Raw genomic sequence first — 24973 nt, 5'->3', positions numbered from 1 at the left:
GTGTGTTATACTTTGCGGGGTCAAAACAGCACAATCTGAATGCAGTGATTTAAACGACTGTGGTATCCACAGGTCCTTCCAGTGTTTTCAAGATAGTGAAGATGATCATGGAGAGAAACTTCCAGCCCGTCATCATTTTCAGCTTCAGTAAGAAAGAATGTGAGGCCTACGCTCTGCAGGTGGCCAAACTGGACTTCAACAAGGGTGCGTTCCCTTGGGTGTAGTATTACACCACCACCATACTAAACAAACATTACATCCAATGTGATGAAATTGAAATAATATATATTTTTTATAATCATACTGTGCTACTGAGTCTCATGAGGCTGATCGTAAAAGTCCTTGCGTGGGAAATATTTTCCCGTGGTGTCCCTGGACCCTCGTAGACAACTCTGCCAAAGTCTTGAACTGTATTATAATACACAAATAATGATGCGTTCTCCCAAAGATTGTTTCTTATCTCTGGTGTGGTTTCCTTTTTATGATGCTGTGGGAACAAAAAACATAAGCCAAAATAAGCAAGTTTTAGCAATGGATCAATTCCAACCCAAAACTTGGGATGTTTTCATGTGTAGGATGGACAAATATCATTTAACACGGTGTCATGCTCTTTTTTTTTTTCCTTTTTTTTTTTTTCTTTGAAAATTGTTTAACCAAGACACAACATACATTTTTTTTTTATTTGGGGCGGGGGGGGGTCCAAATCCATGCAGTTTCCCGTGGAAAAAAAACGAAAGTGACATTTTTAATAGATGTTCAACGATGGTTAAGGGATGGTCATCAGTGCCATTTTCAGGATGAAATCACACATGGCTTTAGCCCTCGGGTTGTCTCTTCTGACTATTTGCACTTTTCAAACGCGACGGCGATAGGAACAAGCCGCGGGAGTCATAGCGATGCTGGTGTGTCAGGTGGCTGAAAAGGTTTGATGTGGTTTTTTTCAAATGATTAGTCCTACACAAAGTATTTTGCACGCCCATTTTTTTCACTTTTGTTTAATGGATGGACTTTTATTGGGTCTTTTTATTGCACTAGGGACCAGACATGCAGAGGTTTGTTACAAAAGCTAAACACTGGTGGTCAGGCTGTGTTTAAAAAAAAAATAAATAAATTCAGCCATTTCAGCCACTTGTTCTTTCACTTGTGCACATTGGAAATGAATTGCTAAGTAACATATTTTAAAAACGTGTTGTTGCAGATGAAGAGAAGCGACTGGTGGAAGAAGTGTTCAACAACGCAGTGGACTGCCTGTCAGACGAAGACAAGAAGCTTCCCCAGGTTAAAATGTTTTTGAATCATACAGTGGTGTCCTGCAATAGTTTCTGGTGCCCGGATGTAGATGTAGATGATTGTCTAAGAAAATACCAAAATAGCGTTCTGATGTTCGTTAGGTGGAGCACGTGCTGCCGCTGTTGAAGAGAGGGATCGGAATCCACCACGGAGGCCTGCTGCCCATTCTAAAGGAAACCATTGAAATTCTCTTCTCCGAAGGCCTGCTCAAGGTAACGACATTATCACCAGCAACATTTGTGCATAACTACTCATAATGCGGAGACTGAAACGCCATTGTCTCTTCATTCCCAGGCCCTGTTTGCCACAGAGACGTTCGCCATGGGCATCAACATGCCAGCGCGCACTGTGCTCTTCACCAGTGCCCGCAAGTTTGACGGAAAGAATCACCGTTTTGTAAGCACACACACACAAACACAACACCACATGCTAAGTCAAACAAATTTAAAACACTGCACAAGACTGACAATTTACAGTCAGAAGGCGGTCAGAACATTAATTCATACAAGACCATGAATGTTTCCTCTCATCATATATTCAATTGTAAACATGTACAGTATATCTCAAAAGTCACATTTCAGCCACCATTTTATCTTAAGACAGTGGACATTACTATAGAATTGAAACTTAAAGCGCACAAGTGAGCAAGAAAACTGTTGCTAGCAGTCATGGGGTTGTTTGTGTCATGGTGGGCTGCATGAGTGCTGCTGGCACTTGAAGCTGCAGTTCATTGAAGGAAAAGATGAATCCCATCATATATTGTGGCATTGTGAAGCAGAGAACCCTCCCTTGGGGAAACAGTTTTCCCAAGATGACAAGTGCCTTGTTGAGGAAGGTTATGGAGTGGCCAAGTCAGTCTCCTCCAGACCTGAACCCAATTGATCACCAGTGGGGTATCCTCAAGTGGAAGGAAGGTGGAGGAGTTCAAGGTGTGATGTCATCATTTGGGAGTGGACGAGGGTTCCAGTAACAAGCTGTGCAGCTCTGGTGAATTCCATGCCCAAGAGGATTAAGGCAGTGCTAAATAGCAAGCACTAACTTATATCCAAGCTTCATTTCTATTTTGTTCCTTGAGAAGATATAGAAATGGTAAAAAAAAAAAAAAAAAAGTGAGGGGTGTAGTCACTTTTGTGACACATACATATTTGGTATGCTGCAGCCTCTTTGAAAGTGCGCACAGTGTGTGGCTCTGAGGCCTTTATAAGGTCGTGAATGGCTGCAGTCCTCGCATACAGAGCCACGTGTTTGTAAAGGTTCTCTCTCACGTGCGCGCGTGCGTGCATGTGCGCACACACTCACACACTTGAAGAGAATGGAATAGAGACAAGATCTGTCTTCCAAGAAGCTCATCAGGAACATCTGGTGCTGTAAACAGTGCCAAAGCTCCACGCAGGCACTCACATTAACACATGCGCTGTCTCATTCCTCATGCACACACAAACACACACGCCGTTTCTCATCCCGAGCGTATCCATCACATGCCTGAGAGGAACAGATCTCTGCAACACAAAGACCTAACTTAACGTCTTTCCCTGAGACGGCTCCATTAAACATCTGATCTTGTCTGCACGCTTGTGTCACATGTGTGACAACTTATCTCACTAATGCAGCAGGAATTGGTGTATTTAATTTTTTTTTTTGGCAATGACTTGACATAGAAAGAGTTGATTTGATTGAAAAACTTTTGTGCCAGGCAACGGTTCCACCTCAGTAGGTGGCGGCACTGTGCCATATAGTGGGCGTCAACTACCACATAAAAACTTAAAAAAAATAAAATAAAAATACAGCTCAGTTTTCCGGGTCGGGTTGGACTGCTCCACTTGGACTCAATGCAAGCGGACTGTAACTGTTAAGTAAAAATAAATATCAGATTCCTTTGCTGTTGCAACACCACTCTACTAAGTTTTATAGAACGTTTTTTGCATGATACTAAGTGACCGAGTTACAAGAAGAAAGACTGCTTCCTTCACTTTACGTGTGTATTTTGTGTGTGCACATGCTCCAGATTACCTCAGGCGAGTACATCCAGATGTCTGGGCGTGCGGGCAGGAGAGGAATGGATGACCGAGGCATCGTTATCTTCATGGTGGACGAAAAGATGAGCCCGTCTGTGGGCAAACAGCTCCTCAAGGTAACACGGCGGTGTGACGTCCACTTGTTTGACGTCAGCTGCCTGGGTGATTACCTTTGAGAAGCATTGTGGAATATTTGCTAAGCAGATGAAGACTTTTATAAATGTCTCCATGGTGAGCCAGTTTGGTGGTGGTCAGAGAGGCCATTGGTGCGAATTGGCAGCCATGTTTCTGTCAGACTACCCCAGGGCAGCTGTGGCTACAGATGTAGATTACCACCACCAGTGTGTGACTGGAGTGAATGAATAATGGCTTCACTTCATTGTGAAGCACTGTGGGTGCCTTGAAAAGCGCTATAAAATCGAATCCATTTTTGTCACGCAGGGCTCAGCAGATCCTCTAAACAGCGCCTTCCACCTCACCTACAACATGGTGCTCAACCTGCTGCGTGTGGAAGAGATCAACCCAGAGTACATGCTGGAGAAATCTTTCTACCAGTTCCAACACTACCGAGCGCTGCCGGGCGTCGTGGAAAGTGAGCTCCTGCTGTGTTCTTCATCGAGAAGAAGTGTAGGAAGCTGCAAACACTCATGTTCTGTGCAGGAATAAAGACGCTGGAGAAGGAGTACCACACCATCGAGATCCCCAACGAAGAGAGCGTGGTCACCTACTTCAAAATCCGCCAGCAGCTGGCCAAACTGGGCAAAGAGATTCAAGAATTCATCCACAAGCCTAAATACTGTTTGCCCTTCTTGCAGCCAGGGAGACTCATCAAGGTAGAACGTCACACCTCCTCCTCCACCTAAAACTACTAAAACACCAGCTCACGGCTAACTTTACTCTCCGCTCCATGCAAAGGTACAAAATGAAGATGCCGACTTTGGCTGGGGGGTGGTCGTTAACTTTTGCAAGAAGTCCAACGTGAAGGTGAGTCCTCCGCCGGATTGTTTTCTCGTGCATGTGAAGTCACCATTACCGTCACTGTCTTCACGTAATCTTCCTCTTGTGCAGATCAGCACCGACTCTGAGCCGCTCTTCGTGGTGGAGGCGTTGCTGCACTGCAGTAAGGACAGCGTCAAGGAGGCGGCCACTGAGGCGGCCAAACCCGCCACTCCAGGCGAGGTTGGAGAGATGCAGGTACTGCCAATAGAAATCTTCATTTATGGCTTTAAAATGGATTCTATTACATACTTGAATGCCTTAAGTGAAGTTTCAATACATAATAACAAAGGAATTGATGAATGATGCTTGTATGCCAGGTGGTCCCAGTGATGCTGCACCTGCTCACGTCTATCAGTTCAGTCCGTCTTTACATCCCCAAAGACCTGAGACCTTTCGACAACCGGCAGTTGATGCTCAAGTCCATTCAGGTATGGAGGACATTAGGACTCTAGTCGAAACACGTGGTCGCTGGTTTGTTTTTATTCTCCACACTTTATGCTGTCTGTTCCAAACATGCCAGGAGGTGCAGAAGCGTTTCCCAGACGGCGTGCCTCTCCTTGACCCCATCGACGACATGGGCATCAAAGACCCGAGTTTGAAGAAGGTCATTCAGAAAGTGGAGGCCTTTGAGCACCGCATGTACTCTCACCCACTGCACAGCGACCCCAACCTGGAAGCCGTCTACACTCTCTGTGAGAAGAAAGCTGTGGTGAGATGAGCTTTTTTGTTTTTTGTTTTTTTTAAGACAAAGGTCACATTTATGAGTGAGTGTGGATCTAAAAATTGTCCTTTGCTGACATTTATTTCCCCACAAGTCACATTGGTTCCCATTCCGTTGATAATGGTCGACCTTTATTTGTCTCTTCCGGACCAGACTGCTTGTCACCTTTTCACACAAAGACAGGAAGCCTCACCAGGCTTGCTATACAAGGACCGGGAGGGGCCACATTAAAAAGAAATATATATATCACGTGTGTGTATATGATGTACATATTTACCAACATTAAAATTGTAAATGTCTACTGTATTTATATTTTGGTCCTTATTTGTATATGAAAATCTACAGGACAGTTCAATGCAGGTGGTCCTCAGTTTGCAACATTCTGTTATGATAATATCATGGTAACAAATGGTCGCCCATAAATTATACATTTATCAAACTTAATTTAGACCCGTAAACACGCTTATTAGTTCACTTTTTACACTTAATTACGTCTCCTAAGCGGCAGTGCGACAAAGAAAAGGAAAACCATCAGCACGCAAGTGAACATGAACATCGTAAAAAGCTCAGAGATGGGAGAAACGCCCACCAATATTATATGGATAAAGATGATTGAATGCTAGAGGGGGTCATGGATTCTGTGAATCTGGGAGGTTCTTTCCAGACTATGCCTGGACAGTTTTTAAGTAGGTATTACTGTTTCATTTTATTATTGTATTTAATGTGTTAATTCCTGGTGTGTGTCCTTGATGTGTTCTGTGTACAGCGTGACGTAATTTGGGTGTACCGTATGTGCTTTGTGCTTCAGATGGCTGCAGACGTGCGCACGGCCAAGCGTGAGCTAAAGAAAGCTCGGACCGTCCTGCAGATGGACAAACTCAAGTGCAGGAAGCGAGTGCTGCGGCGCCTCGGCTTCGCCAGCCCGTCCGACGTCATCGAGATGAAGGGGCGAGTTGCGTGCGAAATCAGCAGGTCAGAACGCGTACGCTGATGAGTGATGGTTTTTTATTTATTTATTGACAATTTGTTTTCATGCCCAGCGCTGACGAGCTCCTGCTGACAGAGATGGTGTTCAACGGCCTCTTCAACGACCTAACAGTGGAACAAGCCACCGCGCTGCTGTCCTGCTTCGTCTTCCAGGAGAACGTATGAACGCAAAACTTAAAAAAAAAAAGTTACTTTGTTATTTTAGAATGTAAATGTGGTGTCAAAGTTACGTGTTGCTGATGAGGCTCAACAATTCATTTTTATGGCTTAAGAGCCATGTTCAGGTTGTAAAAATAATAGCTGCATTGTTTGTTTCTGCTTATGAATATATTTTATCATCATTCTCTTATCTGTATGGTGCAGCAAAATGAGATTAGCAGCACACAAGCTAGTCATTGCAGGCTTGAGGACACTGAAGGCTAATTGAATGTGTTTAACTAGCGTTATCTTGTGTGGTACACTTTCCTGGCCCCTCACATGTGAGCAGTGTCAACTTTTATTCATGTGACCGCTACCAGTTATTATTGATAACCGCCTCAGAATAGTCCACAGTAGTCTCACTCAGGCACAGGTGAATGCATGCGCATTATGATTTATAGTCCCACCGGTTATTAATGCACGATAAAAATAGACTGAAAATAATCCAGGAAGTGAACGTCCAAAGTAGGCTCGCTCATGTGCACACAACTTAAGCTTGCGTATAATTATGATCACTCCGCCCACCAGTTATATATGATAACCACTATGTTGCATGACAGAAATAATTACAAAGGCTTGAAATAATCCACAAAGTAAAAGGGCTCAGTCGAGCCCCTGCACGCACGCCTTCTAGACATCTCATTATTAAAGCGATCGCTGCCACCTTGCATGACAGAAATAAGAGACTCCAAATAACCCAGAGGGAAAGTGGACTTGTACATTGACACATGTGCACGCACAACTTGGATCTCGTGTGACTGTGGTCACTCTGTCCACCGGTTATCATTGATAACCACTTACTTGCATAATAGAAATAAATCAAATGTCTTGAAATAATCCGCAAATTAAAAAGCCGCGGTACGCCTGCACACATTCAACGTGTCATATGATTCATGGAACCGTTCATCCCGCCAGTTAACTGCTCCCTTAATATCTCATCTGAAATACTCTCTCTCCTCCTGCCAGTTATTAATGACAATGAAACACTTGAGACAATCCACAGCAGGCTTGCTGATGGATGAGCATTGCACATGCAGGATAAGCGTGCCATATGTCGTCACACCACCCGCCAGTTATTAATTATAACCGCCACTTTGCATAATAGTCATAGACACTAAATAACCCAGCCTGCAATGCGCTTGCGCACTCACAGGCACATGAATAAATGCATGCAATGTAGTCTTACTGCCAAGCAGTCAGTCACTCCTGCCAGTTATTAATGATCCCCAACTTTCCTTCTACTTAAGTGTTTTTTGAATGTGTAGATGCTTCAATGTTTTTTTCCTCCCCTTACAGGCTAATGAGTTGCCAAAATTGACAGAACAACTGGCCGCGCCCCTCAGGCAAATGCAGGTAAGCCTTTGGGTGGTCAGGAAGCTTTTGCCGAAGGCAACGGCATTTATGAGCAAATAAGATGCGCCAAAATAACAAATGATAATTTTTTTCTTCTTGTTCTTCTTCCAAAAGTTATTGTGTGGTTTGTTTAAAATAGCATGGTGGCCTTTATATGGCCCATGGGCTGCAGGTTCCCTAGCAACAGCAGCAAAGCAACATGAGGACATCTGTATGTAGTACCCATCACTAGCAGCAGAGGGCGAATACACTAAAACGTGTTGTCTGCTGCTGCTGTTCAGGAGTGTGCCAAGCGCATCGCCAAGGTGTCTGCGGACGCCAAGCTGGAGGTGGACGAGGACACGTACCTGGGCCAGTTCAAGCCTCACCTCATGGACGTGGTGTATGCGTGGGCCAACGGCGCCACCTTTGCGCAGATCTGCAAGATGACCGACGTCTTTGAAGGTGACAGTGTAGTTACGAAATGTCCCACAAACGCACTGTATGAATCTTGCCTTGAAAGACAATTGTTTTTGTCACCTCCTACAGGAAGTATAATTCGCTGCATGCGCCGCCTGGAGGAGGTACTTAGACAAATGTGCTCTGCCGCCAAAGCTATTGGCAACACGGAGCTGGAGAACAAGTTTGCCGAAGGTAAGGAAACAACACAGATGTTCGTTGGCCACTGTTTCAATGCCATCAGTAATTGTAATGCGTTTGTGCCTCTCGCCAGTTATGATATCCTCCACCTTGGGACATGGGAAATGCCAAGTCACTGTTGTGGGTCCTCTCAGACTATTTAATATTGTGCACGTGAACTGCTGCTTTTATCAATACAGTCGTACCACTGAAGCCGTGTTATCATCTGCTGGTTACATAAGTGCCTTTTTATTTGCGGTTATACAAGCAGCAATCTGTCAGTGTGATTATGAAACGTCAAAGTTTGTTTACTGATAGCCACAGGCTGCACTTGCGCTACTAACATTAATGATGTGCTTTTATCTCCCTGCAGGAATAACCAAGATCAAGAGGGACATCGTCTTTGCTGCTAGTCTCTACTTGTAATGCTTGGAACAGACACCATGAACCATCACGGCTTGAATTGACCCAGTTGTCGTGAATATAGATCATCACCTGACCTTTGGACCATGGCCTCATTTTAAAGTTTGAAAGCGTCACTATCAGCAATTTCTTTCAGCCATTTGTACATTTTTATTTTCAATCTTAAAGAAAAATGACACGTTTTGTTAGTGTTAAGTGAAATGGCTTTATTTTTCCTTTTTTTCTTTCTTGTTTTAGACATTTGTACATATTTAACTTTTTCAATAAAAGTCTGTATGCTAAACAGCCGACATACAGATGAGACAAACATACATAGTGGTGGTGTGTTTATATTAACATTTTTGGGGAAACGCGGCAGCAGCAATAGCAATTATGTGAAGAAGGCATCACAGGATGCAAACAAACCTGTCGATTCTGTCTTCATCGCCAAAGAGGAGCATCTTTACGTGGGACATTCTTTAAATTAGCCCTTTAATGGACACGCAGTAGTTGACCTCAAAGTGAACCTCAGTGAGGGAGCTTGAAGCAGCTTGGCTCCCAGTAAAGAAATGCACAAAGCAGGCTTACATTCACAGGTTCAAACCTCCCCCCGCCCACCCCCCACCCATCCCAAGTAGTGGTCTCGTCCTGCTCTCCAGTGGGTGCATGCAGTACAATCTTCCTTCCCACTGACTCAGTAGATTCACGCTAAAATGCTTGCCATCCTCATGTCCTTAGCCATTTACAAAAAAAACAAAACACGCTCTGCATGCAGGCGATGACAAAGCTGGAGAACTACCATCCCAGGTGAGCAGAGTCTGGTTCTTTCGCTCCTGCTCCTTTGGCTTTAGTTGGGACTCTCAAAGTGGTTTCTGTTTGTGGGTGTCTCCTGGAGACTGGTGTGGGCGATGTCCTCCTCCTTGCGGGAGTCCAGAGGCTGCTTGAAAAAGTCGGACACACAGAAGACCTGCAGGGGACACAAATGGAGGATTTGAGGAGTCAAATTTTGCAAGAACTGTGACTGAAAGACTGACCAATGTATAAACAGTGACTCAGATTGACTAAAAGACTGACCAATGACTGGAAGAACAGTGACTCAAAGACTGAGCAATGACTGGATTAAATAAGCTCTAAATTGAATTGTGCAGATTCCATATGGTACACATAGCGATAGTCCCAGGGGATTTGCCGAAATCCCATGTGATTGCAGCACTTTAAGGAGGTTCCACTGTCTAAAAATGACGTTTTAAAAGATGACAAGGACTCACCACCAGGATGGCCATCAGCGCCCCCTGCAGGAGGCCCGTCAGCACGTCGCTCCAGTGGTGCTTGTAGTCGGACACCCTGGACAAGCCTGTGTAGACGGAGGCGGCGATGAGGAAAAACTGGAGGGTGGGTCTCAGCAGGCGGGCCCAGTCCACCTGCAGACGAGCCTGCAGGTAGAGCTGCCATAGGAGCACATCAGCAGTATTAGATGATTCCGCAAAACCAGACAGGAAGTGTGGTTAAAAGCGTCAGTTGATTCACATTTGATTCACATTCCATTTTTTTACCACAGACTGGATGATGTAGTTCCTCCTATTTTATGCAAGCATCCTCTTTTTGTAATTTTTTAAACTGTTGGGACTTGCACAATGAGAGCAGTGGTGTCCAAAGTCCAACATGGGGTCCTTTCGCAGCCCACAGCTACTTTTTATACTTGACCTGCTTATTCTAAAAATGGAGGGAAGGGCTTAAGAGCCACATAGAAAAGAAAAATACCGTACTGACCCAAATATTAAGCGGATCTTTTTCCTCTAGAAAGCAGTCCGAAATAGACAGGTCGTCTGAAAACACATGCAATCCAGCAGATGGCGCCAAACTACTTTTCAAGCAAGTCAGAGCTTTTCTTACTGTCCCTCACAAAACAGAATTTAGTGGTGTGAATCCACTTTTTATGTAATAAAAATAACATATTTAAAACATATCTGGACAACAAGTTATGCATGTCCCCAGTGCAATGTCTGGCAGGCCATTTGGAAGCTTTTAGCCAACAGACGCGAGATCACGCCTCCAAATTTCAAATTGACCAATAGGATTGTCAGAAATTCACCCGGAAGCCGTCACGGGAAGCTGCCGTGACAGGAAGTTACACATGAGGCATGCATACTTGATGGGTCTGTGACTGGGCCCCAAACAATGGATGTCTATCATCATCTATGTGATGTCTAATGCCCTACATGTATAGCTGGGGCAAGTGATGATGACTAGCGATTATTATTGAGTTGCTGTCGCCAGGGACTGTACGCAGCGGATTCCTCCCGCTGGCCAGAGGGCGCCAACATTCGAAAGTGCGACTCCCATTACGTCCCGCCTCTTCTTGCTCTGAGCACACAAGACGTGATGCAATAAGGCGTTATGTAAGAAGCTGGACGTCAGGTTCCATTGGGACAACAGTTGACATTGTTTGCACCAATAACAACAGGGCGTGTCTCTTAGTGACTTTGGACCGTCCATCATGTTCCACTCCAACTCTGATCCAAAGTTCTGTATTAAAGCAGGGACCTTTGACCCTGTCTGTTCATAAGAGTGTGTTTATTCATACTCGTGTCGCCTCAGAAGACAATGCTACAGTGAAGTCAAACAGTTCAGGATACTCCATACGTACCGCCAGGAACAACATGCAGTACATGGAGAACGATGAATGGCCCGAGTAGAAGGACAACCTGCAGGGACAGAATGGCTCAAAATGTAAAATGATATCATGATTAGACTGTGCGCAGGTATCTCAACATTTCTGGTTATCTTTCTGGAAACTTTCCATGGGAGGTTTAGCACAGGAATGTTGGACACGTTCCATGGGAATGAATGGCAAATCATGGGATTGAAGTGGAAATCCGAGGACAAACGCTACATGCTGCATACGCACATAATACATAATGTGTCATCCACGGCTACGGTTGGGCATCGTTTCAATTTGAACGATTCTGGTTCCCATTCAGATTCCTCATTTCCGATGCTTGTAAGAGGCAGGGTCATAAAAGTTAGCATGAAGGCGCTAACCACAGTTAGTTTTGGGTGAAATGTCTGAACTTATCCATGAATTGTTTAAAGACGTGGACGTTTAGTAACTTGGTAACACTTTGCAGTTCTTCATTAGTTCCTCAGTAACTAGTCCAAATGTATGTGCCGTAGTCATTAGTTCCTTATTAGTTCTTCAGCAACAATTGTATTTTTGTGTACCTTATTGTAAAGTGTGATCAGTAACCATCGGGCCGTACGACACCTAATTGAAGACACCATCCACATTCATTTGCTGAGGAATTTGCATAATGTCCCTCACCAAAGTGCAGGTTTTGGACCATTTAAAGTCAATAATTAATCACTGCAAGCTATACCACCCTCTGTTCATCCCGCTTTGGACTGATTTTTAACTCATTTTCTTGGACTCATTGACAATTTATTCTGAAGCATGTCAGCATTATTAATCATTTATACCTGATTCCCTTACAAGAAGCAACAGGAAGCTGGGAAACGTCACCTGCACTCTCCAGTATCCAGCTATTTATTTCACAGTCCCACTGGTTGAATATTTGGCTAAAAAGTTACTGAATCGATTTAAAGTGACTGAATCCTTTCGGATTGTTTTGTTGTAAATGAACCGATATCGTCCTTGGATCGTATCGGTAACCATGAATCGTGATAGGAACTGGAATCGTTCCATCCTTAGTAGATTCAACTTGAATAGAAATGTATGAAGTTTCGTTTTACAGGAGTGCACTTTCACAGAAAATGTTTAAAAGTAGAATACATCGTTTGCTGCCTCAAAGTTGGTGTAAGCTATTTTTTTGAAACAGGATACAGCCCAAAACCCTCTTATTTTGAAGGCCGGAAGTGTGCTGTGTGGGCTGAGAAGGTCCTTTGACTGTGCAAATGAATAAAATTGCCTGGCTGAATACAAGTTTTTTACATCCCGTCGTCCCTCGTTTATCGCGGTTAATTGCTTCAAGTCCTGACAAGTGGTAGTATTTTGGACTAATAATAGGCCATAGCCAAGTGATGTAGCGAGGGTCAGTGCTTACTGGAATTATAACGCCAAGTGGTGTGGATCATGTAGACACGCCTTCTCTAGCCTACTAGCCTCTAGCACTAGTCTGATGACCAAGCTAAAGGCTGCACCGCGACTGATTTTGTTGGATTTTGTCGCGAGAGAACAACAGCAATTGAAGAGAGAAAGGGAGGGTTCTAGTGTATTGACCATTTTGTTATTAACTAAAAAAGGCAACGGAGCAAAAAAGTACAACTGGAGGTTATGATCAAAATCCCAGTAGGCACCGTCTTTGCCTTTCTGTACGTTTTCCACGCAGTCCGTTCCTGTGAATTCACGTGTTTCTCTTACTTTAATATTTGCTGCCATGGAAAGCTTCTCATTTTCTTTCCAAGTTCTTGGATTTCTGCAACGCTATTGAAAAGCCACACGAAAACCCCATCGTGTCTTTTCTGCAAGGGTTTCATTACTAAAGTCAACGATTAGTCAACAAGAAGTGAAATATTTTCTTCCCACATCTGACTATCAGCAAAGTCGAAGTTGTGTTGGAACGTTACTTAAAACGTGGCCTGTACAGTTAATACAGGCTTAATGACGTCGACAGTTTGACTCTCTCCCTCAAAGGTAGTTTGTTTTGTCAATGTTGTTAGTGGTTAACTTCTTTTTACACTTGTCTGACAGTTAGGCGTGTTAAAAGTTAACTGAACATTGCCTATAAAGGGTTCAGGATTGGCACAGTTTGACCTTTGGAACGCATCATTTCCACTTCCACGATTTCCTGTGGGAAAAATTGCATTGACGAGCATTCCGGATAAATTGGAAGTGCGTACAAGAGGACGCCCTTGAATGTGGGCCTCCTCCCTCCCGAGGAGTAAAAAGGAGGCGCGGGAGGACTCATGTTGCAGTAAGATGATCTTCTCCCTGCTGCTGCTCACATAAACACGTGCAAACCTTCAATCTTCTGCGTTTGGGATGGCTGCCTCCAATCAGCTGATGCTTTAACTCATCAACGTTTGTTTCAGCGTGCGGAGTGCAGCCGGGTGGGGGAGCGGGGAAGGAGGAGAGGGAGGGGAATTGGCTCCAGGAAAGAGTCAGGCGGCCACGCCCTGGAAATGCTGATAAGCCTGAGGGGCCATTTGTGCTGTGAGAGGACTTCTTTTTTTGTTTTTTTCCACTGAGCTACCGCGCTATTCTGGAGTTAACTTTTAATAGATACTAAGAGAACGGAGCAACGAGCCAAAACGGTGTGCGTCTAGCAATACGAGCTGCACATCCTCTCACCAGGGACACTTCCTTCTGGCCCGTGCTGATAACGCATTTCGTACACGCTTCCCCGAGGTCGTATTTAAACCCTCTCAATATCCATTTAGGCCTTTGCAGCACTTTGCCTGGTAAATTACTTTTTCCCAACAAATCTATAAATTGCTATGAAATGTATGAAAGGTGTGGTATCGTGGCATGAACAAATGATCGAAGTTGAATGGAAAGTACAAGTAAGCCATTCAGCTGTTTATGGTTGATGTATTTGTAATTAATAATCCTGTGACGGAAGTCTTTTACTCGTTTCCTTAGTGTCTGTCTATCAACTTCCTGTTTCTGTCCATGGTTGCTCATTCAAACAGTCTCGTGCGGGGGTCGCCAACCTTTACTATCAAATGAGCTATTTTTGCTCTCTGTTATGCAAAAGAAGAATAGTCTGCAGCCACAAACGTAACACAGTTTTAGCCTGCTTTAATTGTCCCCGAATACAACAAACAGAAGTGCAGCTTGCAAGGCCCCTTTTGAGTCCTTCCCGTATTAATTTGTGTACAATTAAAATAAAACATAGCCCACTTTAATATAATTAAAAAATAATAATAAATAAAACAGTTGCAGCTTGGCAGTATTAAAAACGTAAACATAAATTTAGGAATGGTCTGAAATTCTGAAACACAACAGCTGGTGTTAATAAATGCTCGTGTTCTCATGTGACTCGTGCTTCTGACGCTCGATGGCGACCTTCCCCACGTCGGGGCAGTAAGATATGACTTGCTCTTCACACGGGACTGTAGGCTCTGAAGGCAAGGGCCACAGGCGCGGATGTGACGCATATTCAAATGGACAAATGAAAAAAATACGAATTTGATTTTAAAGTTTCCCTTCAAACTCCAAGACATACAATAAACAATATATTGGTTTCTATAGAATAAAGCAAAGTACAACAATATAGAGATTAGGGTTGGGCGATATGGGCATTAGCGTGTATGTATCACGCTATGACCATGTCATAAAATTCAGAGGAGTCTTGTATAAAAAGCTACAAACCTGAACACATCCATCCACCTTCTTTGCCACTGAGCCTCACTAGGCTTGCGGGGTATGCTGAACCTTTGCACTTGTACTAAAAGAAGTATAACGACGATAAAAGTGAGCCCACCTGCCCTCGTTGACCATGGTGGGGTTTCCGGTGCAGGTGAAGTTTTCCACGTAGGTGCCCGCTGAACAGCTGATGAGCTTCCAGTCAGGTTTGCACACGTCCAGGAAGTGTGGCCTTAGGCGGCCGATGGAGTACTTGGCGATGTCGGTCAGCGACTGGCTCATGGCGGCGCCGAACAGGAAGGTGCCGACCGCCTTGTACACGCGGGCCACATAGCCGCCGAACGAGGACTTGGACTTGAGGCGCTTGAGATAAACGCAGAGGCACTCGCCAAAGATCATCTGTTATACAGAGACGGGAGGGCGGGATGAAACGTCTGCTGTGGAGTTCCTACGCTACACTTAATCACCTGCAATATTGGAATTACTACACTGTTTGACTGAGAGGATGTCCACTTAAATAAAAGGTTTTATCAGCAAGGCCTGAAGCAGTGCTAACAGCTAGCCGATTTTACCCTGTAGCGTTTAACCTACTGTGAGCACGCTTGACAGCTACGTGGCGAAAAAATGGAAAAACGAGTGTCAAAATCACAGCACTGTTTGATAATACGAGGGAAGCACATTTGGTGATAATTCTTCAATCGATGACCAGGATAATTAACAACTAATGAATACTAGTTACTTTTTGTCAATTTTATATAATTTCTTTTCTCTTCAATTAAATCTTTGGCTTTAAATTAAGCTTTTTTTAAACCAAAAAATATAAGACCACCACCAGCTAGCAGATATATGTCGAATAGTGGTTTAAAAGAACAGATTGAACAAACACATGTCTATGTTTGTCACAATTCCAAGTTCAACTTCAAAACAATTGTTATAACAAACATGACTAATGTGTGCGCGTGTGTGTGTGTGTGTGTGTTACGTGAGGCGTGCCTTGCAATGTCGGAGCAGGAATGCAGGGCTTGCAGTACCTAACGAAGGCCGACAGCAACACTGAAGCCTTAAAGGGATAGTTTGGATTTTTTGACATGAAGTTGTATGACATCCCCTTCAACAGTGTAGTCCATCAACAGCGGGGGGGGGGGTGTCCCTGTTGATGTACGACACTGCGGATGGGGATGTCACAAAACTTCATGTCAAAAAATCCAAACTATCCCTTTAAGTTGTGGAGTTCGGAGCTAAACGTCAAATTTGCCAAACTAAACAAAGTCAATCCGTGATGACTTTTGGGATATAGGAGCATCAACGTCAATATTTGCTCAGAATGTACTGACACGCAGCCCAGGGAACCTCATTCCATTCATTTTCTACCAGTCTGTGCTGCATGTATATTACAATATTTACAATTAATTAAGCTTTTCTTCTCTGCAAATTGTTTTGTACATAATTTAGCTAATTTCCTTTTTACTTGCTGTTTAGACAGCAAACTACTTCTACCCGACCTGACTTTGCCACATTTCTGAGCATTACCGTATTACATTATTATAAATCCCGCCCATCCCCAATTACGACGCACTCAGTATTGGCTGAATTGTAACCCTTACGACGATATTTGTCCCTGACATCGTGTTGTATGGATTTAACACGCTGTTAGCAAATGCACAGTTAGAAGGAAGTGATGCTTCAGGACAACAGCAGCCAAGGATGCAAAGAAAAGTAGCGTACAAAATGGCTCACAGGCAAGAAAATGTCAGATGGTAATAAAGAGGGATGCACTTACAGTGAGCACTGTGAGTGGAATCATGACACCTCCTAACAACTGATAGGAAATGGTGTCCTCTTTAAGCGGGTACTTGATTGAATCATCGTTACAGAAAAAGCCTCGGCGGAAAGGTTTGTGTTGCGCAGTGAGTATTACGAACGGGAGTCCAGCTAGCAGAAGCAATGAGAAAGAGAGAGAGAAAAAAACAGTTAGCTCAGGTCAGCATTGCCTCTGATGCCCCCCACCCCACCCATGATGCAACACTGTGGCTGTTGCATCCTCCGGGAGGCGGTCCTCGCCAAAGCCTCGGGAAGTAGTTGATGTTGGTTAGTGTGTTAAGAGAATGAACGTTACTAAACAGATATGGCATGTCAGGGCAGGTTTTTAGTTTGATTGTCTCTCGGTCGTGAGGTGGAATCCTCAATCTGAAGGTTTGCATCCTCATTGTTTCCCTTCCCAAAAACCTGTCATCGGCCCCGCCGCCTTCCTCAGCGAGGTGGGTTGTTAAGAGCACATTTCAAACAAACAAAGACAAAAGTTTGGACAGGTCAGCAGATCACGCTGGCTCCACATAAGACGTTCGATGAAAATAAAATAACAAAGACATAATAAAAACGGACTGACAGCTGGGCAGCTGCATTTTCAACTTCTGTCCAAAAACAGTCACCCTTCCAAAAGAACATTCCCGTCTATTTCGAGGAGCGGAGCAACGCCACTCGGCACCAGTGCGTCTGTTCAGATGATCAACAGAAGTGACTCAAACAGCAGATTACAAAAAAATGTCACTAAAGCAACAATCCATCTCGCACTTTGTTGGGGCAGTCAATAGACGTATTTTCACTGTTATTAAGTGGACATCCCCATCATGGGTCGCCATGGAAATAAGGAACTAACAATTAAGCTGATACTGGGATTACACCAGCAACATGTGATCTGGATCTGGCCGTGTTATGCTAATGCTTCCCCATCATACAGTTCATCTTTGTTATTATTGATGTGACTTTCGCCATGTTGTGCTGACACAGACATATGATGCTACACCACAGGTATTCCATAATAACTTCCATTTCCGATTCTATGGTTATCATCACACATGACCGATGCCCTTAAAATAAAAAAGCCAAAGGAAAAGTCAGACACTTGCGGAGTCTCACGAGAGCATGCAGTTTTGTGGGACTTAAGAGGCGTATTTTTCCCTAAAATCTCATTGTGAATGTACGCGACTTGAGGCGTACTAGACTTTGCTATGCTTATGTAAATATAGCCTTCTTGGAGGCAAACATTTTGTTTGCATCACCATCACACGCCCGGATCCAGATCACACATTGACAGCGGTAGGAAAAAAGAAAACGAGGTCGACGCATGCAGTCTGCGATTGGCACGTCAAAAGTTCACGGGGCCGTCGCACCTGCCTTGGGGCACTCCTACTACTTACGCAGCTAATGGGCAGTGAGAAGCCCACAGTGTAGAGCACTGTGGAGGTGATTGTGCTGTGGTGGAAAGGGTACTTGATGCTGTCGTCGTTACAGAAAAAACCCCTCTGGTAGGGATGGATCTTACCCAGGTTGAAGGCCGCCAGAGGCAAGCCTCCTGTGGATGACAGATCAAGCAGGAAAGAGTGTCAAAGGGAAAGAAAATGACAACCAATATCTTCAACCTACGATTTGTCAGTGCATTCTTGATGAAAGTACGATAAAAGGGTCCTGCACGTTCCTCTTACTCTGTATAAGCTTTAACCTCATGAGATTTTTCATGTTTTATTGCACATGTTGTTAAAAGTGTGTAGCCAAACAATCAATGAAACCATGTATCATAACGGCAAGTGGAGCTCCACCGGCCACCAGAACACATACCACTCCGCCCTTTTGTGACTCAGGATAGGAGAGTTTTGGCTAAACACCCTAGAGTTACAGTAGGCAATATTGCAGATAAATTTCAAGACAATCCATTTAATAACAAGGCCAACATTTGGTGTTATTTGTCAGGAAAATAACAGCACAGGCATCACTGTTGGATTGTATGTTTTGACAAATTACCACCCTTTTGCAGGCGTACACAAACAAATTCATGGGGTGTCCTACTTTTTCACCTGTGCTGACTGATGCATGCACCCTATCCGGGGGGCTAAATTTGCCATTACACTATGCATTTTGCTGATTTTAGTCTAAAATATCATTGCAGTGCTAGACTTTTAAGCTGAGCGGTCACTTCCCTCTCAAGCCGAGGTTACAACCGGACATACTAATTTTTGGACATGTGATTTTTGGCGCTACGTTTTTTTTTGTTTTGTTTTTTTGCTCATGTAGAACGTAATTATGGTGACGTGATCAAGATTGTGCCACCTACATAGGGGGCACCCACGCTTGCTGCTGAGCATACATTTTTACATAAAATGTCCTTGTTTTCGTTAAACTAGGCCTGCCACGATAACAAATTTTGCTGGTCGATAATTGTACTATAAATGAGAGATTTAGACCATATTATCATGAAGTTTATCATTGAATGATCACTGTGTCATGTCACATTTGAGCCACTAGATGGTAGTGTATCTGTGTGAGGCACAGAAAATGCCTACTATAGCGCTTACGCAGGGCGTCACCACTTCACATACCCTGGGCATTGAAACTATACGTTCACTTTGCCGATCGAACACCCCGGCAAGCGCCAACCGCCGGGACGAATACCCCACAGCATATCCACACTTGAACTGTGGCATTAGGCTTATAAACTATCGCTTTTGTGCTTTCATTCATATTAGCGTTTGCTTGCTAAGTGCTAGCTAGCACTCAGTGTATTCTCTCACAGTTAGCTAGGCTCTCGCCTCCACGTACTGCGACAAAGATGCTCAATAGCTGACAGGAGGCTCACTCTTTCCCTTAATTTGAATATACAACCAATACGCTCAGACACAAGCAGAGTGAACCCTCGTGTCATCCAGCCTGTTTGCTACAGCAAGATGAGGAAATGGAACAGGCATACATCCATGTCGCACATGTTAATTTATCCAGGCGTCAAAATGATCGACATCTTTTTTTCTGTTGTTTCATTTTATCGATTATCGTGACAGGCCTACGTTATACTTAGCCTATTTTGATACAAAATCAGCCTAATTTGTGCTAATGAAATAATTGAAAATGCCGTTTGTGTTTAACAGAAGACATATACTTACCAGGCATTAATAAAATCAAGCTGAGGTGAGCACTAGTTTTGAACGCTGAGGAAGACTGTCAACATTGACGGACTTATTGGCTCTTAATGGCTACTGAAAAAATCCTCCAAAGTGCGGAAATGTTTAGAAAAGGTTAAAGATGACCCCAAGAGAGTGAAGTGCAACTTGTGTCAGCAGCTTGTATTTTAAATTAGATTTGATTTAAAATGAGTTAATTTTATTTTAAATGAACTGAGAGCTTTGGCAAATGTTGTTTCTCAAGCCAAGTTGGTCCTATTTTATGTGCATGCCTGTGGATATTCTCATTCATTCAGGTCATTGTATTCTCAGGGTATTCAATCGATCGCAACTCGACTGCTCAGGTTGTCTTAGAAGATGTTTTACCTCTCATCCAAGCAGGCTTCATCAGTTCATGCTCAAAGACTAGATAGCACAGCTCTAGTCTAGTTCATGCTCAAAGACTAGATAGGACAGCTCTAGTCTAGTTCATGCTCAAAGACTAGGTGGGACAGCTCTAGTCTAGTTCATGCTCAAAGACTAGGTGGGACACACACCAGTCAGACTAGACCGGACAGCTCTAGTCTGACCTCTAGACTAGACTACAGTACTACGGCTAGAGCTGTCCTATCTAGTCTGACTGTCCCACCTAGTCTTTGAGCATGAACTGATGAGAGGCGAAACGTCTTCTAAGACAACCTGAAGTTGCGAGCGGTTCGATGTGCCCTTCAATATGCCCACTTGCACTTGAAGACAGCCCAAGTAATATGCCCACTTTCCGACCGCGTGTCCGTTTTGTTCAACGTGCTTTCTGTGTCACTGAATAAATAAAGGTACTGTTGTTGCACACCTACCGTGTTTATTTGTTTATCTGAGTGTGTTAGCCAATTTAACCTTTAAGGTGGAAAAAGTTGCAAATGGGACATGTTTATCTGTAGGGATTGCCATTAGCTGTGCTCTTTAAAAAAATGAAAATACTCAATCATTAGTCGACTAACCAATCAGATTTGACTATGGAAATCCTTAGTCAAAGCCAGTCCTACATTTGGAAACTCAGCACTCCCCGTAGATAAAATACCACGAGGAAAGCCCATTATGCAAGCAGGTGTTGACCGTCCATAGTCCAAGTGTAACGAGGCTGTGATTTCTCCGCTTGTTTGGCCAATTTAACGTGTCCCGTGGTGGTGAAGCCATCCGTCGGGGTGGAAAGCGAGGGTGTATAATTGAGCCGTGGAGCGCATTCCCAAAGATTTACCAGCGTTACAAAGAAAGAAAAAAAAAACAGAAGCGTGTGACACATTGTCCCAGAGCACTTGGGTGGTTGTGTGAGGTGGCTTCAGCTGTTGGTGCTTGACTGGCTGCAGCAGCTGAAATGCTAGAATGTTAAGAGAGAAACAGAAGCAGGCTAGAACGCCACATCACTTTCCAAATGTAGCTTTGATATGCTCTTTATGAAGGAGCAGGAACTGTTCACATGCGAGACAATGCTTCGGTTCTTCATTTATTTGCCTGCAGTGTGTGCAGACAAGACCGCAGCAGATGTTTGGTGGTAATTCAATTGTAGAGAACAGGAGAGAGTTTGCGTCATGAGTCACCCAAACAGCGGAGGCATAACTTTTCTGTTGCAATGCCCAACGTTGCCTTATGTACTCAATTGGTAGTCTGGTTGTAAATTTAGCAACACACAAAGGCTGCATGAGTCACCATCTGAGCCAAGCAATCATAATCAAAAGGTCATTTAAGGCCAGCAAACACACACCGTGCACACACCTAATCTGATTTTGAACTAATAACAAGATGTGATTTATTTCAGCTTAGCTAAGTCACAAGGATAGCTGCTGTTTTTAGACTTTCACCAATGTAATGGTTGTGTCATGACGCAGCAATTGTGCATAATCAATACATGAGCAGACATTATGACCATGCACAAGTTGCTTAGAAGCGTCCTCAGCATGACACGCCACTGCAAACTGCTACCGCAACAATAACCATAACCATAACCATGTTGTTCAATGAATACCCATCCAAACTCAGTTCTGTTATCTTTGGAATGGCAGAATTCTTGATGCATTCTTGTTAGCGTGTAGTTGTAGCCACTCTGTGTAATCTACAATACTGTACACAGTGATATGGTTGAAAAAAAAAAAACAGTTAAGAAACAGCAACCACATAAAGCCACAGAACTGTGGTGGATCGTGCAATGTTAGAGTAATCCGCATATTGTTGTCATTTTTCTACAACTTTCTTAGCCTGAAACACAAAGGAGTTAAATTCTAAGCCTGAATGGAAAAGAAAATAGAAAATTCACAAGAAAGAATCTTGCAAGAAATAAGTCATTTTGTGAGGAAAATCATGACACTTTTTATATTTATACCTTGACTTAAAAACAGGTGCTCTTTATCAAAGCAATGCGGCTTTGTTGATGTAATTCAACCCATTCTCATATGACAACTTTATTCTCCTAATATTGTGACTTTTTTCTTACAAAATGCTGACTTTTTTTTCTCACAAAATTTATGTTTTTATCCTAGTATTATTAGGACTTTTTTTTGTAACATTACCGCCTTCTTCTTCTAAAAAAATACAATCGTCGATGTAATTTTTTAATGTTTTTTTCATGATATTATTGTCAGTAATCTACAATTACTCAAACTTTTCTTTTTCGTGTAAAATTACAGCTTTTATTCTTATAAAAATATGACACTATAGAAGTAATATTTCAATTGTATTATTATATTACAACTTTATCCCCTCCCTAATATTGGGAGCTTTTCCTCATAATATTTCTAAAAAAATATGACATTTGTTGACATAATATTTCAACTGTATTCTGATATTACAGCCTTATTCTCTTCCTAATATTGTGACTTTTTTCTTAGAATATTTCAACTTTTTTGTCATAAAATGTAAATTTTTTTTTCCGTAAAAGAACTTTTCTTTTTCCTCGTAAAATTACAACTTTTTTTGGTAAAAATATGATCTGGTTGAAACAATTAGTCATCTGTACTATGACATTGAGTTTTTTCCCTTGTAAATTACTTTTTTCTCATAAAATTTGGACTTTTTTTAATTTAAAAAATATGTAATTCAACTGTATTATCATATTACAGCCTTATTCTTCTCCTAATGTGACTTATTTTCTCGTAAAATTACAACTTTTTTTGGTAAAAATATGATCTGGTTGAAACAATTAGTCATCTGTACTATGACATTGAGTTTTTTCCCTTGTAAATTACTTTTTTCTCATAAAATTTGGACTTTTTTTAATTAAAAAAATATGCAATTCAACTGTATTATCATATTACAGCCTTATTCTTCTCCTAATGTGACTTATTTTCTCGTAAAATTACAACTTTTTTCCCCCATAAAAGAATCTCTGTTTTCTTGTTAAATTACTATTTTATTCTAGTTTTATTGCGACTTCTCGTTTTCTTATAAAATTACGAGTCTTAAAAATACGACGCTGAAGCAATATTTTAACTCTATTACAAATATCACAACTTTTTCCTCTCCCTAATATTATGAATTCTCCCTCATCAAATTACTTCTTTTTTCTTGTAAAATTCACACCTCTTTTCCTCAAAAAAAATACATTTGTTGACATAATATTTCAACCAAATTGTTATATTACGGCTTTAGTCTCCTTCTAACATTGTGACTTTATTCGTATTATATTATAACTTTACTTTTTTCTTGCATAAAGACTAGCTTTTTTTCGCTTGAAATTAAGATTTTATTCTAATATTATTACTGCATAAAATTAAGACATTTTTCTCCTAAGAATACAATGTTGTTTTTGTACGATTTCAACTATAATATTATGACGTTATCATCTTCCTGACATTGTTACTTTTTTCTTCATAATATTACAATTTTCCTCACAATATTACGATTTATTCTGCTATTACGACTTTTTCTTATAAAATGTTGACCGTTTCATTTAAAATAACTGTTGACATAACATTTCTCATTATTACAACTTTATTCTCGCAATTCGATGACGCTATTACCATTTTATGCCAATGTTCTATTTTTTCCAACGAGTTCTTATTACTACTTGTAACAAAATGATTGATAAAAGTTCACCAATGATGCTAACAGGGGCTAATCAGTGTTTAGTTTACACTAGCGCGCATCTTTGTTAGGTCTTGTATGCAAACAACCGTTTGCATACAATGCAAATCATCAAACAAAGACTATAATGGAGGTGAAATGCATACTGCTGTTTTAATATGTTGTCATTCAGCAACTGTTAGCGGCACTTGGAGAGGTTACATGTCAAACACCCCCCACCCCACCCCACCCCCTTGGTCGGTAATGTCCGATTAAATCGACACACAAATCCGCTTAATTCAACAAGCAAGCCACGGCGTTCTACGCCACGGGTAGTGTGAAAGGGTCACACGTACCTAGCACGAGGCAGACGACGTCGAGTACCACGAAGGGGATGCCTCTTGTCTCGAACATGTTGTCTCGAGTCCGGCTCTTGTCTTTTCTCGACTCCGTGGGCTCGTCCACGACGGGTAATAAACACCAGTGTGATGCTCCTCCTCGTCGCGGGGCTTGTTTCCGACTCAAGTGTCAAATAAGGGTGGGAAAGGGAAGTTTGTGTGTAGAAGAATAGAAAAAGACGACAAAAATAAAGACGACCACAAACGTGAAGCTAACACCGGTTTGAGCTAGGAGACGACAAGCAAGACGAAAGGCGACTGACAGTGGTCTGTAGCCTATACGGTGAACTACTACTGCTGCGGCGGTGGGGTTCTTCACACACCCACCTTCCTCTCATAATGACCCTCCTAAAAGCAGGCTTCTAAAAAATAAAAGTTTAACTCTCGATCACTTACGTCGACCATTTGCGAAGAGGACACCTGTACCTGCTTGCCTGCCTGTGGTCGTGTTGCTAACCAGCCGCTGTTTACGGACTCAGCCGAAGAGATCCGAAGGCGGGCCCCAAGTTGCGTTTAAGAGCCGACAAAAATGTGGGAAATAGGTGAGTTCAACACATGTAACCTCTGTTACATTTTAAACTAATAAATATGTTCACATATCAACTCAAAAAAGAGAGAAACGTATCTCCAGTTTCGTTGGCTGTATTGGTCAATGTGCAGCAACATCAAGCCTCCACCACTACTCC

General features: G+C 42.6%; 2 protein-coding genes across 4 annotated transcripts in view; one reads left to right on the top strand and one right to left on the bottom strand.

Moving 5' to 3' along the window:
• Nucleotides 1–8915, top strand: part of mtrex (Mtr4 exosome RNA helicase) — an 18087-nt gene extending 9172 nt beyond the window's left edge. For both annotated transcript variants that reach the window (XM_054756339.1, XM_054756337.1), the window contains exons 11-27: nt 73–204; nt 1199–1278; nt 1392–1502; nt 1585–1686; nt 3296–3421; nt 3747–3897; nt 3966–4138; nt 4221–4289; nt 4374–4499; nt 4622–4732; nt 4825–5013; nt 5834–5997; nt 6066–6171; nt 7507–7563; nt 7845–8007; nt 8092–8196; nt 8555–8915. In XM_054756339.1, coding sequence (XP_054612314.1) covers nt 73–204; nt 1199–1278; nt 1392–1502; nt 1585–1686; nt 3296–3421; nt 3747–3897; nt 3966–4138; nt 4221–4289; nt 4374–4499; nt 4622–4732; nt 4825–5013; nt 5834–5997; nt 6066–6171; nt 7507–7563; nt 7845–8007; nt 8092–8196; nt 8555–8607 — 2018 coding nt within the window. In that variant the 3' untranslated portion in view covers nt 8608–8915. The remainder of the gene's footprint in view (nt 1–72; nt 205–1198; nt 1279–1391; nt 1503–1584; nt 1687–3295; nt 3422–3746; nt 3898–3965; nt 4139–4220; nt 4290–4373; nt 4500–4621; nt 4733–4824; nt 5014–5833; nt 5998–6065; nt 6172–7506; nt 7564–7844; nt 8008–8091; nt 8197–8554) is intronic.
• On the bottom strand, nt 8774–24973 carry plpp1a (phospholipid phosphatase 1a). 2 transcript variants are annotated; one of them, XM_054756347.1, is made up of 6 exons: nt 24246–24973; nt 16689–16840; nt 15027–15307; nt 11231–11288; nt 9852–10028; nt 8774–9550 (listed from the first exon to the last, which is right to left on the bottom strand). In XM_054756347.1, exons 1-6 carry the CDS (start codon nt 24301–24303, stop codon nt 9431–9433), a joined length of 846 nt encoding a protein of 281 aa, XP_054612322.1. In that variant the 5' UTR covers nt 24304–24973; the 3' UTR covers nt 8774–9430. The 2 variants fall into 2 exon arrangements, with proteins under 2 accessions (XP_054612322.1, XP_054612321.1); XM_054756346.1 differs by lacking the exon at nt 16689–16840 and adding an exon at nt 18106–18260 and having other exon boundaries at nt 8775–9550; nt 24246–24970.

Source organism: Dunckerocampus dactyliophorus, chromosome 17 (genome assembly GCF_027744805.1).
Source record: "Dunckerocampus dactyliophorus isolate RoL2022-P2 chromosome 17, RoL_Ddac_1.1, whole genome shotgun sequence".
In the NCBI taxonomy this organism is placed as follows: Eukaryota; Metazoa; Chordata; class Actinopteri; order Syngnathiformes; family Syngnathidae; genus Dunckerocampus; species Dunckerocampus dactyliophorus.
The sequence above is the reverse complement of the archived record's forward strand: the minus strand, read 5'-3'. Positions and strand labels throughout refer to the sequence as shown.

Excerpts from the sequence above, each read along its gene's own strand:
- plpp1a (XM_054756346.1), bottom strand. The coding sequence starts at position 24,303 with ATGTTCGAGACAAGAGGCATCCCCTTCGTGGTACTCGACGTCGTCTGC. Across the intron at positions 11,289-15,026 it reads ACCATGGTCAACGAGGGCAG|GTTGTCCTTCTACTCGGGCC; the intron begins GTGGGCTCACTT and ends CTGTCCCTGCAG. Across the intron at positions 10,029-11,230 it reads ACTGCATGTTGTTCCTGGCG|CTCTACCTGCAGGCTCGTCT; the intron begins GTACGTATGGAG and ends CTCCTATGGCAG.